At 31.2% G+C, this 15,420-nt stretch overlaps 1 protein-coding gene and 1 long non-coding RNA gene across 5 annotated transcripts in view; one reads left to right on the top strand and one right to left on the bottom strand.

The window, feature by feature from the left end:
• The window catches only part of LOC111416513 (Inositol hexakisphosphate kinase), a 35,006-nt gene that overhangs the window by 17,583 nt on the left and 2,003 nt on the right, over window positions 1-15,420 (top strand). The window contains exons 1-5 of one of the 4 annotated variants that reach the window (XM_071198377.1): window positions 707-1,015; window positions 4,816-5,147; window positions 8,918-9,047; window positions 11,367-11,490; window positions 11,571-12,041. In XM_071198377.1, the coding sequence (XP_071054478.1) occupies window positions 4,998-5,147; window positions 8,918-9,047; window positions 11,367-11,490; window positions 11,571-12,041 (875 nt within the window). In that variant the 5' untranslated portion in view covers window positions 707-1,015; window positions 4,816-4,997. Of the gene's footprint in view, window positions 1-706; window positions 1,016-4,815; window positions 5,148-8,917; window positions 9,048-9,631; window positions 10,703-11,366; window positions 11,491-11,570; window positions 12,042-15,420 lie in introns of those variants that run through there. The other 3 variants (XM_023048568.2, XM_023048561.2, XM_071198384.1) reach the window with 3 other exon arrangements.
• On the bottom strand, window positions 12,049-14,887 carry LOC111416527 (uncharacterized). The gene is made up of 3 exons (XR_011641274.1): window positions 13,327-14,887; window positions 12,591-12,964; window positions 12,049-12,523 (listed from the first exon to the last, which is right to left on the bottom strand). It is a non-coding gene; the product is annotated as an uncharacterized lncRNA (long non-coding RNA).

The raw sequence follows: 15,420 nt of genomic DNA, 5'->3' as shown, positions 1-15,420 counted from the left end.
CATTGTGATTATGATTTCTAAGTGCGTATAAAGTTCTTATAATTGAGTTAATAATAATCTTTGATGATGACGTATTTAACTTGAAAACGCAATAAATGCAATACGTAGGCACGTGTATTACACACTACCCGTTTTAATGTGAGGACATTTAAAATAAATATGAATAATAAGTATTTATTTAAGCAAACAAAATATTCAACAAATTGAGCAAGGTAATTTGTTTTGGTCTGTTGTCCAAATTACGTCAATGTAGACTTCTTATCATATTCATTCTTGATTAGATTAAAAATTAAAAATCTAAAAACAGAAAAAAATTGTTCCAAATAATAAAAAGTTATTAACTTTAAATCACCCATTGTTATTTTAATTTTCAATTGCCCTGTTTACATCATTATTGTTTAGTACTTTTATCTCGAATATGTTATTAATAAAATTGTACTTTAATCGTAACATTTTAATTAAATTATTTTTTTTATAAACTGACACTCAAACATAAAAAAAATTCCTTTCTTGTCAAGACCGAGTTGTACTGGAAAAAGATAATATTAAATAAATATGATTCTAAAATTATCATCGAGATGCGCTTTGTCTGAATATTGATGTAATTATAAAAAAAGCGATAATAAAAAATTTATTCTTATTTAATCTCTCGTGTGATATTAATATTGATTGATGATAGGTCATGTCTAATTTGAAGGACGTTGACATTTTTTGTGACGTTTCGAGCGCCCTCGATTCTCAAAATTTTGTGTTCTTTTCGGCCCGAGCGTCCGGGGTTCGCTTCGCGGAAATGCGATAGTTGTTTTATCGCGATTTCTAGTGCTTAAGAATCCGGTGCTCGTGGCATATCTCCGTTTTACATCTCATCCAAACAACAATTTACCATTTTTGAAAACTCCAAATTATCCATCATCCAAAGACAATTTTTTTTTTTGAAAAATCAAATACTATCAGAAAACTTTGAATTTTATGGGAATAGATTTAGAAAAGAAAGCAGACTTATATCGTTTTTTAAGTAAGTACATTTAAATTTACGTTTATTGCAACATGATCTTAAAGAAAAAAGCTTTTAGAATTTAAATGTTTATGATTTTTTGGATTAAAAGGAAAATAATTAACAGGTTTAATGATTTCGGTTAAGTTGTTATAGGATAACGTGATTAAATTTAACACATTGAAGAAATCCGGCTTCTCTTGGATATTTGAATCACGTGAATCTCCTTTCGTTTTATCCGATTGTAACAATTGATGTTAATAACTCGACGATATAAATGGAAATCATGTGATGAATCGTTTTAGATGGCAATTTCAATCAACTAAATCATAAGGGTGTTTTAAAAGTAGTTGACATTGAATTCAAAATTGAAATGAAAGAATATGTTTTAACAGATTAATTTTTAATTCTATAATTCTCGAGATAATTAGCATAAAATTTCACGGTTTAAATTCGTTATGGTACCTTCAACTTTTTCCCTATAAAAGTTTATCTTTAATAATTTAATAAACGTTTTCATCCCTAAGATATAAATCCTCTCGAAATTAATCAGCTTAATATATTTGTTAAATATTGAAATTCGCATGAAAAAATAAAGTGTCTAAATATCACTAATTGAAATCTGTATTTGATCTTCGTGTGTCTTAACGTAATATCACTTTGTTATCTTACAATTAGTACCAAGTGCATATTACTTATTTATGGAACAACTACTTTATTTCTAAAGGAATTTGGCATAATAACGAGGAAGTTACTTCTGATTAAAATACGAAAAATTATACTGCTGAAACATGGACATCAGCATGACGCATATCAACATATACATATAAGTACCAACATATCATAATGTTGTCTTTACTTGATTTATGAGTTGATTAGTGCTATCCACTAATAGATTAATGCTAAATTGATTATTTTTATCAATTCAGTAAAATCTGAAGTCCATGTCTGAAATACACATTTTGCATTGGTTGCTTCTTCTCCTAATACACCAGGGTTTTTTCTCAAAAGTAACTCGACGTGTTTTCGAAATTTTGGATGGTTTCTTTTTCCATTGTATGCAGTCTTTCCCTATATAAGTTTATCGTTTAGATACAGGATGTGACCATTATAAAAATACAGAACTTACCTAAAAAAAATTATCATCGTTTTCAGGTTCGCTACGTTGTTTTTTATCACTGAATTCAGGATCGGTGTTTGAATCCAGTGATCGCGTTTCTATTCGATCTTCAGAATCTGATTCATCAGTTTCATTAAAATCTTCATTTTGACTATCGAAATTAAGTTGATCATCTTCAAAAATCCCACGTTGAATTTCATTATTAAAAATTAAAAAGCACTGCACAACTAATTTTCTGACGATTATTCGGACGTGTTTTGCACACAAAATTCTCAGCAATAATAAGAACCATATTTGTCCTTGCCAAATTTATATCTTTTCAAATAATTGGAAACTGGTGAGAAACTATGTTTATATTTTATGAAAACAATAATGTTGACCTGATTACAATGCTCGCAGGTATACCCGTCGATTTCTTAGCATTCGGCGCAAAAGTGGGATGTCGGGCACAATTAGAGGTATATTTGAGATTTACGTAAAAACAGAAATTCTTGGTACTAACAATAAAAAGGTTGCAAATATAAAGAATAGGGGTTGACCTCTTCTTTAGGTCACACTCGACCTAACAAGATCAGGAAAATTTATGCATAAACATATTCTTAAAACAGACAGGTAAGATGAAGGTAAAGATGATTGTCATTATTGCAATATTGTAATAATAATTCTGCAAATAAAAAATAATTCTGAAAACAAAAAAAATCTTGAAATCTTGATTATACATTACAAATATTAACAACCAACACTATTTCCAACTAATTTATAAGTTCAGAGATCATGGAATGCACAGCTGCAATATAGGAGAAAGCAGTAAGAGTCTTCGAAGCGTTTCTTGCATCGACAGAAAATAAATTGTGTTGGGCTGAAAACTACAATCAGCTGGTGAAGTTGGTTAAAAAATGTTTAAAGAGCACAAAATCGGGTTGTAGGAAAATACCCTCCTGTGGAGGTGGAAGACTTAACCCAACCCCTATAGAAAGTCCTGAAGAAGATACGAAGGGCGCCAGAACTGAAGACGCCATTAAAATCAATCTAATTTGATAATAATAGTGCTCTTGATAAAAATATTCATGAAATAGTCAACTCGTCGCTTAACCATACTCATGCAGAAAATTTAGTAGGATTTGAAATTAATCGAAAGCCATTAGCTGAAGAATGGAAAAACTAAAATCATATAATGAAATGGAAATCATTCTCGGATTCGTTAAAAAAAGGTTGGAATAGTGCTAACAATCTCAAAATCCATCTACTATCTACGGGTTATCGAAAATTATTGCTGAAAAAATCGAATTACTGTAAGAAAAAGGCAGCAAACTGTTACGGTGTTACTAGATGTCGAAAAAGATTACGATTCTAATATAAGGACGAAACCAACCTGAATCTAAATAAGAACACACGGCTTCCTTTCCAAACAATATAGGTATACTGTGGACGTTAGAAAGAATGGGATTGAATATCTATATGACAGAAATATTAGGCTTTAATAGAAAACTGCGAATAAAAGCTCAATGCTCAATGCTGTGGTATTGTTGTTGTATTCTGTATCTAAACCATTCTAATCTTTGCGCGTTCTTGTGGTTCTGAGGATTCCAATAATTTGAATGGTTTAGATACAGAATACAACAACAATATCACAGCATTGAGCATAGCGTAAAACAGAAATATGGTCTTCTCTGGTGTCATTTTATACACCACAGTGTATAAAATGTTAAAAATAGGTAATGTGTATTATAAAAATGATAATATAGATGATGATAATTGTGGGATACTTTGCAATGATGGTAGACTTCACTTACAAATTAATAATCCCCATCAGTTAGCTTAGTTTACCCAACGTTTTGCAGTGTAGATCATGAACCAATGTCATAGAAGAGAAGGGAGTGATAAATATTGTAAAGAGAAGGTATAAAAAAATAGTATATATCTAAATTCTATGTTCTATCGATCACAGAATTTTGTTTCTTGACCAGTTTGGATACTGTTATCTTAGATTGTTATGTTTTGATATTATATTTTCGCGGACGCCGCTTTATTATAATTTCATTTAAAATACTGCACTGACGAGTTTCAGCTTTCTAACAATCTTGATAGTTTGTGGAATTTGGTATTCATTCTTAATAAATATGCAAAAATTGTCCAAATTTATCCAAAATATTCACACTTTTCATTACCTTGAAGTTGCATCTTAATACATTTTTTTTTGGAAAAGTTCCTAAATTTAATTTATACGGAGAATTTATATGATTTTGTTTTAGCATAAACAAGAACATTCTAGTAACATTTCTTTGAAATTTTTGTCAATTTTCAATGAATTTTATTTTTTGAATAAGTTTCGCTTAATCGATTAATATGAATCCATCTAATTAAACACAACAATCTAAGCACAAAAACTATTTATTTTCTAATGTTTTTTAGTAAACTACAATTATTATATGTATATTATTTTGTTCATCAAATTATATTACTGATACTTTTCATTAAACCAATTTATTACTAAGTAAAAACAGCCACAATCTATAATTATACTTGAAACTTTAATGACGTATATCAATACGTATGTGATGTATCAACTTTTAAAATTATCTTATCACAGGTGGGGAGAAGCCGATAGCGCTACCCATTTTAGTAGAGTGGGAGTTGTAGATATTAGTATCTTTGACACCCGAGTTTTGCAAGCCCAGTTTAACGCGAGTATTTGTTACAGATAGACTAAATAAATCTCCGCCCGTCGTGATTTAGAAAGAATATTCCAATCGAGTTGAAAAGTTTCTTCGAGCAAGTTTCTGTTGGTGCTGATCGAAATAAAATACAACGCTAAAGAGAATTTTTGGAATCAATAGGATTAATTTGACGTCTTCTGGCGGATTTTGCAAACGCAAGAGGGGGATGGTGTACTTCTTGGCGAATGGGGGTATGGGAGATATTGAACCCCGCAACAGGAAATATGCGGATCAACCCCGTGATCATCTTTGCATCGAGCAAGCTCAATACGACACCAGTTATAACGAGGTCGACTTGTTACCACTCAGTAACCAGGTAAATCAAAAATGTATAAAAAGGGGAAACCCTTTTTACTGAATCACATTCTCATTTTTTCTTTAAAAACGAAACTCGTTCGACAGCCGGTTTTATTTTATTTATTTACTTTTGGTTTTCTTGTTGACAAGGTAAAATGGAACGAGTTTTTATTTTAAAGCCACTCATAAAATATAAATTAGGTGATATAAATAAAATACAAAACAAGATATTGTCGATTGGTGGTTAAGTCGGTCAATATAATTCATTAAGGGGATTATTCGTTCGATATGTTTTTATTGTACTTATTTACGGGGAATTTTCACGGAATAGTAAATGGAAAATTACGCCAATAGGATCACGGTCACATAATTGAATGACTCATATAGATTACCGTTGTCTTCCAGTCTGCAAGAATTAATATGTTTTATTAATATGTTTAATCATTCTTTTTAAGCAAAAATGTATTACTTTTCGTTCTTCATTTTAAAATTAAATTATTGTTTTCAATAGCTGATGACGACCATTTCGTAATATCGATGATGATTCAGTTTAGTTTAGTTTTTTCTGACTGATTCCTTAAATTTTTTTATGTGTTATCAAAGTATTTCAAACTCCACACATTTCTTTGATATACATTTTACATCTTTTATTTAATTCCATTTCTGATTTTTTTTTCTAAATTTTTTTTTTAAATCAAAGATAAATAACATTTCCTAGAAAATTACGTCACCTTTTTATCGAATGTATTTAATTATTATTACGTATTTAATTCCATTAAATCATCGAGTTGAAGACAGTAGTAAATAAGTAACTCAATGTTAACTGACTCATTCATTTTCATTTACATTCTACGTTTACTAATAAATTTCCGTATACGACATCACCATCATCATCACATGATGTAAAACGTTATTGTACATCAAACGCAATGAAATCAGGTCAGAAAATGTTTTAATCCGAGGCCTTTATATTGGTAAAATGACCTCTAGTCTCTGACCTCAAACTTGTAACAATACGAAACGAAATGATTCGTTACTCTGTTAAGTTAGTTAAAAAAAGAATTGAAATGCGTCAATGTCCTATTAGATAAGATCGTTACTACATAAATTCATAAAAGAAAAGCTTAAATTTGTGTATTAACATAAAACATTTTTCGTTTATGTTGTGTTAACTGAGTTTTTTTTTTTAATTTACATATTTTTGTTGTGTAGTTATGTTATCGGGTTATTCTCAACGACCTTGGTCCTAATATAATTTCACGAACATGACTTGACAAAGAAATGTTTGTTTTTAATTTTTAAAAACAAAAATTATTTCCTCATTTTGATAATAGCAAAATTGGTTATCTTTTTTTATAGAGATGATTCGTTCATATCTTATCGATTATTTATATCTCTCATTTGTTATCGATTAGAGGTTTGATTAGATTGTTTTAGTTACAAATTTAAGGCGTGTGTTCAATATTACTAATTTTTTAATTATAAATTTAAAATAATTATTATTATATTTCTTTTAGGAAATGTGAGAAGAATACTTTAAAAGTTCTTATGTTCATTGATATTATTCAACTTGTAAAATTGATTGATGGGTTTAAATTATTTATTGGGAATGTTTTTTGAATCAACAAAGAAATTTTTAGATTTAAAATATTTTTTTCTACTTGTCTCAATTTTTGGGATATATTTTAATTTAATGTATTTTTACATGTTATGATATTAAGTTGGGTTGGGTTAGTAAAACTGTTTGGTAGATTCAAATGTTGATTGGTAATCTTTTTTAAATCAATAAGTAATGTTTTCGGCATAGGAAGTCTTTTTTATCTCTTTAGGCATTTAGGCATTATTGTTTTTATGATGGGTTGTGTGAGTAAAATTGATTGGTGGGTTAAGTGAACAATTGGAAACGTTTGATAAGTCAGTATAGAATGGTTAGAATAAAGAAAGCTTATTCAATTTCTTTTGATACTTTGTGTCATCGCATAATGTGGAAAAAATTTGGTTGTTTTTGGTTGAGTTGGGATTATAAATCAGCTCTGTGTAAGTATACTTACAATTAGTTAGAAGAAGTAAGGGAAGATTTTGGTGCAAACATATTTTTGCTTTTAATTTCTGAGTTTCCGGATTTTCTGTTTATGGGTTCAGTTTATAAAATATTTTGGGTTGACTTATCGTTAAAATAGTCCTTGTGAGAAATAAAATAGAAATAAATAAAATAAAAAAGACATATTTTTAACTATGTCTTAGTTCTTCAGTTAATTAAATTTTCGAGAATTTTCGTTCAAGAAACATGTCCATAAAAGATTATCTACTAATTTGGATTATTCTTTTCTTCTTAGATCATCTTAGCTTCCTCTTAAATCATTCTCTTCTTCGCCTTATTCATAGACTTTAATAGTGATCTTTTGCAGCTAATCATACAAATATTGTTTCTCAATTTTGCGACAACTTTTCTTCTTTGTTAACATCCAAAAATATGTCGTTAAATCGTTCTGTACTGTTTACAAAAAATGTTGATAAAAGATAATTTAATTTAATATTTAATAATGGGAATAGGAATAAAGTACGACTTAGAACCTGGAACGGGAGGTTCTAAGTCGTACTTTATTCCTATTCCCATTCCTGAAATTTTGATAGCTTGACGTTTCATATAATTGACTGTCTTCACAATTTCTTGAAGACGGTCAATAGATATAGACAGTATATATTGTGGATGTATATTAATTTCTATTTATGTTATTAAGACAAGATTAGTTTCCAACACGAGCACAAAGAACACTCTAGGGAAAGTGTTCTTGTAAAAATTGTTACAAATAGTTTAAGTCACTCGAAATAGTTGTATTAACTCGTCTCTTTGAGTGCCATTTAGTAACCTTATTTGTCTGGCCTTGGAAGCTCTTCTCAACCCACACATTGGCAACGTATGTAATAATTTCAGCCTTGATTGTTTTCATACTCACTTGTACTATTTCTATGAAGGACATTTTATTGAAGTGTTGGGGCAAACTCTTTTTGGCCAAAGTCAACTCCTAGGTATATTTCCTTTACGATTCACTGAGATTCCGGCGCTTTCACGAGATTGTAGGTGGCCATTTGGCTTTCATACCTTTCACTTGCTACTCGTGTATTTGTTCTGACAGTTTTACACATACGATCTGAACAGTGCTCTGATTGTGCTCTAACAGTGCCCGGGGTCCACCTTCGATGTATAAACATTCCTCCGAAGTACCTCCTTTAGAAGTTCTCAAAGTCAAATTTTCTTTGCTGTATAATTTCCTGTTTATGTTATGGTGAACTGTATTATTAGATGTTGGCCGTTTAAATGGCTTAAGAAAGCCTTTGTTTGCCGTTTTTCTAGAAGATAAAAGTATCATCTACATATCGTAGCCATAAGTTTAGTTTTAATATCTGGTTTTTAAAACAGTTTCATCAAACAGCTCCATATAGAAGTTAGCGAATACTGGTAATAATGGTTACTTCTCCATATTGCTCATAAGGCTCTCCTTTTCAGCTTAAGTAAGTTGATGACACGCAAAACTCAACAAGTTCTGGGACGTACCTTGGAAATCCCTCTGCATTCAGATAGACTATGGCTCTTTTCTCTCTTAATTGGATTTTGGTGGTTTGGCTGTTTTTAATGGATTTAACTCTAGGTGGTTCCTTACAAATTGCATTGCTTTTGTGTAAATTCAAAAAAGGAACAATTTATCTTTGATAATTATATGTATTTCATTGCATTAATTTTCATTTTAAAGTTGAACAATTTTTCTTACTTTTATTATTTGTTTATAGGTTGGAGGACATACGCGGTTAATGCTACTGAACCAGAGCACAATATGCAAACCGTTGAACATCAGAGAACTAGAGTTCTATCAAAATATACAAGACCAACCTATCAAAAATTTTGTACCGAAGTATAAAGGTAAGCTGAGTAGAATTAAGGCAGCAGTGCAAAAGAAAAGCGCGGTTACAGAAAATTTAGTCAAAAAAGAAAACGGTTAAAAGACACTTGATTCACCGACGTGAACACTGGTGTTGTAAAGACTTTCACTTGTTTCCAGATTTCTCTGTTCGCTTCGGCGTATTTTTGAAAAGAAAAAAAAAACAATTTCAAACCAGTTTTATTTTGATTCCTATAATTGATTTAGTTTTGTAATTCCGGGACATTCCAATTTTTTTGAACTAATTGTTCCGCTTTCTCGGAACTAAAATAAGTGAAAATAAAATTTATTTTTAAATTTTGTGATAATTATCTCACTTTTGAGATGTCTCTGGATTACGTGTACGAATCTGGGAATAATCTGTGATATATACAGTATCATAAAATATTACGTAGGATTAGTGACTTAATGTGCTTTTTTTTGTATTAAGTAGGGTAAAAAATCGAATGTATACAAGAGAACTGAGCAAATAAACCTTTTTTATTTAGAAAACCATAAACTTTTTATGCTGCATGTAGAACAACGGTATTTCTCTTTCGAGATTTATTAATTTAACCTCTTTTAGACTATAGATGGAGAAATAAAAAAAGGAACATTTCATACTCGATTAACAGCTCACCCTCATCTACATTTGTTGTGTTTTTTAGTTGATTTTTTATTTGTTTTTTTTTTTAATTTTATTTTTAACTAAATTAATTGACACGTTGTGCTATGTACTGCCGCCTGTTTTTTATTTTTACGAAATAAAGCTTTATTTTTCAAATTACGCTCTACAACTATCACATATTCGTTGATCTTACGAATCGAATCCCTTCTTTCGACCTACTACTATTAATTTTTTTTAATTACCTCTCGATTGTAAACGATATTTAAACGTGCCGAAATAAACGCATCATATGTTTGCGTTTTTTCTTTTATTTACAAAGAAATAATAATAATAATTATAATAAATTATTATTATAATAGCCATATACGAACAGTAATTATTTTGAACAGTGTAGTTGCGTTGTATGAATGAATTCAAAACCAATTTTTACTTATCCTTAATTATTAAATCCCTCGAACTATCCTATATTGCGACAAAACATCACTTCAAAAACACTTAATTTGTTTTATTTTTATTTTATTGAAGCGATGTGAATTAATTGTTAAAAAAAAATATATTGTAAAAAAATGTTACCCCTCTTCTTATTGTTAAACATTTATAATTAACTCTGATTTCACAAATCGGTTGATTTCAGTAAGTAGAAATATTTATTTAAAACTCAGGTAAGTATGAGTTTTTGATTTGGTGATATTTTAATCAGTGCGGTTCGCAGACTGATGAAGAAAAACGAAAAGCGAAACGGTATGATAATTTAATTTATTAGTTTATAAGGTGCCTTTTGTTTTATAATTAATTATCTATGCGAAAGGGGGCAACGAAAAGTTGCAATACGGATAGATATATGAATTTCCTCTGCGTGTGAATGGGATTTGATGAATGTGTTAGCATATATCGTTATGCCACTATTTTGTACTGTTTTATTGAGGATCACGCCTCCTCCTTCCGGGTCGGATCGGCTCAGACACAGACAGACTCCTGCCTGCTGCCAGACGTGTCCAATTGTCTCTACAATTCGTCCATTCAAAAGGGGTTTGTATGGACGCAGTTACATTTGTATGAAGGGTTGGAAGGCTCTTTTTATTTATTTTTTTTTATTTTACTTTTTTTACTTTACGTACAGTTCAACTCTTTGCCAAAAAAGTATACAATTCGGAACGTAAAGACACACACAATTATGTAACAAAAACGTGTACTTTAAATTTAAATCTAAGGTTTTAGATTTAAAACTAGTATAACATGCAATGATTTTTGTTACATAACTTAACCCTTAATATTTAAATTTACTTACTAAAAAAATAATAAAACACCTTTTTTATCTATTTTTTTCTTTAGTTTTAATCATTTTAATAACAATCCATACCACTGCTTTCTTAGTTAAAAAATCTTCATTTTTAATAATTGTATCATCATAATTTCATAGGAAAACACTGTTTGCACGCTTTTTGTACGTCACGTTATTTATTACAGTCTCTTATATTTGTCTTTCAACGCTGATTAAAAAAAAAGATGCATTTAATTCCGTAATACAAAAGAGACCCATTCTTGAAAAATGAGTATTCATTTATTTTATTTTTCTATTTAATCAGAAAAAAATGATTAAACAAAAAGTACATTGAAAAAAAAAGAATTAAATAATTTTTAACCGCAAAAAATGGTTAAACAGCTAGTTAAAAATCTGGGGGAATTGTTTCAGGCGTTATGCAAGCGACTCTCTGCAGCGGCGAAAAATTGGAAAAACGTTACAGCCCCAGCTTCCGAGACTACGAAAATTCACGTACAAAAAGTGGTTTTAAAAGAAAACGAGAAGAAGTATTAAAGTAAGTTTTTAAAGTAATTTTTAAAAGTAAATTTTTAAGTTAAATCATTTAATTTAAACATTTTTAATTTATTAACATAGGCGACCTTTCAGAATGAAAATACACAACACCGGTCATCCTAAAGATGTCTTGAAGAGCATCTCTCAAACGGATAACACTAATAAACAGTACTTCATTATGCTGGAAAACATCACCTCGAACTATACCCATCCTTGCATTCTCGACTTGAAAATGGGTACGAGACAACACGGAGATGATGCTACCGCGGAAAAACGTACCAAACAAATGGCTAAGTGCGCAGCTAGCACATCGGCTTCTTTAGGAGTTCGTCTTTGTGGAATGCAAGTTTATCAAGCTGATCGAGATCATTATGATAAACGCGACAAGTATTGGGGGAGGGAATTAGATGAGAGTGGTTTTAAAAATGGTCTCTGTCAGTTTTTTGATAATGGATTTGGTTTGAGGATGTACGTTATAAGGAAAGTTATTGAAAAATTGGATCAATTAAGAAGCGTTATTGAAAAACAAAGTTGCTACAGGTTTTATTCATGGTAAGTTTTTATTTTAAAAACAATACTCAGTTTATTTTGGAAGATAAATATAACATTTGATGTGATATAGTAAATAATAATATTTAAATGATAACACATGACCACGGCCATTTTAAAGATCAAATAAGATTATTTCTTCAAAACCTTATTCTTAATATGTCGTAATCTGTTTAAGTACTTTAACTCCTTAAGAGTTGGCGCTCAATAACTTGAAGTTCCATACAAATAATAAAGGTTTCAAAGGAATTATTATTAGTATTGCTGCCAGGCTGAGGGCAGCGGTCCCTCTCGTTACCGCGACCTGTAAGATCTATTGTAAGTTTAGCCCTCCAAAAGTTTAAGGCAAATGTAGGTCTTTAATGAACCTTAGTATTGCCCCAAGGTCTGGTTCCTTTATCGAGAGCCGTCAGCTACATGGCCTTGCACAAGCTACTACCATCAACGTCAGGTAGAGGTTCTAATCCAAGCAGATCCACAACACACTAAAATATATATAAAATGGAAATGTTTAATTAACTACCAGCTCATTGAAATAAGCACTAAACTCACATTTAAACGAAAGCGGATCAAGACACTTAAAGAAGGCATTTCACTAATTATACATCTTAGGGATGTAATAAGCTACATTTGAATTTTTTTGTAGACGGTGGAGAGATTTTGCGATAGTGACACTTTCAAGACAAAACTGATAAATCACATGATTGACCATTGGTAACACCAAAATTTCACAAAGTTGTACTTTCAGGTTCTGGCTAAAAGAAATCTCTTATTACAAAATTTTATGTTCTACTCATCAAATAGAATACGTTCATCAAATCAAAACGGTCAGTTCTTAATGTTGCATCCAAAACTGAGTTTGCTTCGTCCAGTTTGTAATCAGCAATTTTATGGTAATGTTTACAAATTCAATCAAACATCTCTCCCTGAAAATCATAACTTTGTAGCATTAATTTGAAGAAAAAGCAAGTTCCTCAACATTAAGTAGTTTTGTATTGGTTTCAGCAGACTCAAAATCGTACGTTTTAAAGAGTAACTGAGTGTCAATAAATCTAATCTACTTAAATCAAATAAAAATACTTTGATACTGCAAGTCTACTGATGAAGTTAATCAAGTCAATTTCTCCTAAAATGTTATTAATCGATCCTAAAAGCTATTATATTGCTAAAACCCTGGCGAAAACTAACAACTTGATAAGATTCTGTAAATATCAAGACGACATACAAGGGGCTTAATATAGAAAATCAGAATAGTTGGACAACAGAGTTAAAGCATTTTCATATTTACCACCTAGGCTCCAACGGCCCCTTGTACATTCTCCAGCTCTCTCCGGCTGTATCAACCAGCCTAACGAATTTCCAAAGGCTAGGATACAGCGCAGAAATGCGTTCCTGATGCCATCCGTGCTCGGCCATTCCTCTCCGAAGTCTCTCATTCTGAGATCTTGCAAAGTGGGGCAATCACACAAGATGTGTCGAACAGTCTCCTCGCTCTCTTCACAAAAGCGACAGAGAGGGTTAACAGCAAGCTTAAGGTTATGAAGATGCTTGTTTACCTTACAGTGACCCGTGACGAGTCCCGTTACAATTCGTAGAGCGTTTCTACCAAGCTTTACGAAAGACAAGGCTGCCTCTGCTGAAGGGTAATAAAGTAGTTCCTTAAACAGATAGCAGCCCTTAACCTTTCCCCACCAGTTCATAAACTTTTTGTAGGTGAAATCTTTAATTATTTCAATTTGAGTTGATAAGAACGAAGTTATTATCGGTTCAGGCGAACAGGACGCTCGCTTGGCAGCCCTTTTAGCAAGCCTATCTGCGTGCTTGTTACCTGAATAGGTCGAGTCTCCTTTTGTCCATTGAAGTATAACACAGTTAAGCACTGCTGCCTTCTCCAATGTCAGATGACAATCCATAACAAGTCCTGAGGTAATTGTTATTCTACTCAGGGCTAGAATAGCTTGTCTACTGTCAGTGTAAATTGTAAAAGCCTTACCTTCCAAGCTGGATCTGACAATGAACAATGGATTAACTTCGCCTGTATGACGGTGATACCTTTACCTAGTGGTTCAGATACGTGGGGTCGGAGATCATACGAGAAGACTCCAGTTCCTTCTCGTCTGCTTGAACTATCAGTATAGATTTTAAAGCTTTTTTTTACTTCTACTTCTGTGGAGCTTGTGTGGGTGAGATATTTCTTCGTAAAAATGTGTTGCAAGGGTGTGAAGTCCGTTTTAGATTCCAGAATTGGTGAGAAACGCACAATCTCCTTCCAGAGTACGGCGTTTTTACTATCTCTTTCACCCATTAGAATTCCTGCTGCACGCAGTCGAATCATGGTCACAAGTGCCACTTCTTGAATGAACAAATAATGTATAAAGTGTTAGGTTCAACACGTTTTCCATGGCTGCGCTAGTCCGCAGTGCACCTGTAACATACAAACACGCGAGTCTCTGTACTTTATTAAGTGCAGCAGTGGATGTAGACTGTAAGGTCTTTGACCACTATACTACTGCACCATTTGTAAGCATAGGTCGGATTACAGTCATATAAATCCAGAGGGCATTTTTGGGTGACATCTCTTACCTATAGCCCTCTGGCACGTACGCTTTTTTTTACTCTATTATCTAGGTGAGCTTTTCATGTCATTACTTAAACTCCATTAGTTTTGATTACTTTTAAAATTCTTATGACTTCAAGGTCATTTATAAGAGAAACTGCAAGCTTATGTCTGGATCACGAAAGCTTCTTTCCCCAACAAAATACAATCATTTTAGGATTTCGATATATCGATTGTGATCTATAATATTATGAATACAATAATAATAATATAATAAAAATATGATTTATTAAAGTAGCTGAATTTTGGGTTATTTTTGTCGTATCAGTTATGATTTCACCAAGTTTAAATTGGTTAATAAAGGTAACATACCGTCGAAATAGCATATTTAAATGTAATTTTAAACACCTCTCAAAAAATACAGAATTGTACATCATATTTATCATTTAATCATGATAGTTCGCAATACAACGTTGATAGGTTACTGATTCCAATTTATAAGCAAACACTTCTACTCTACCTTCAGTCAACTATTTAATTAACTCTATCAACTCAAACGTTTGATAATTCACAATAACAAGTACATCACCTCAATTGTAAATTAAAAGATGTAAATTAAATTTATTCTTCATATTCTTATTGCGTTTTATGAAATCACATTTCTATTTCAAAAATAATTTATCTTCGCTCTAGGATGTAAAACTGTTCGAATCAGAGAGAGAGAAAACAAAATTTATTCACGCCAACAAATAATATTAATTTAAGTATATCACATCAAATGACAAATATTGACCATTAGATCCATTACAACTTTTTTTAAGCAAC

Source organism: Onthophagus taurus, chromosome 1 (genome assembly GCF_036711975.1).
Source record: "Onthophagus taurus isolate NC chromosome 1, IU_Otau_3.0, whole genome shotgun sequence".
NCBI lineage: Eukaryota > Metazoa > Arthropoda > Insecta > Coleoptera > Scarabaeidae > Onthophagus > Onthophagus taurus.
Note: the sequence above shows the minus strand (reverse complement) of the source record. Positions and strands in the feature narration are given on the sequence as shown.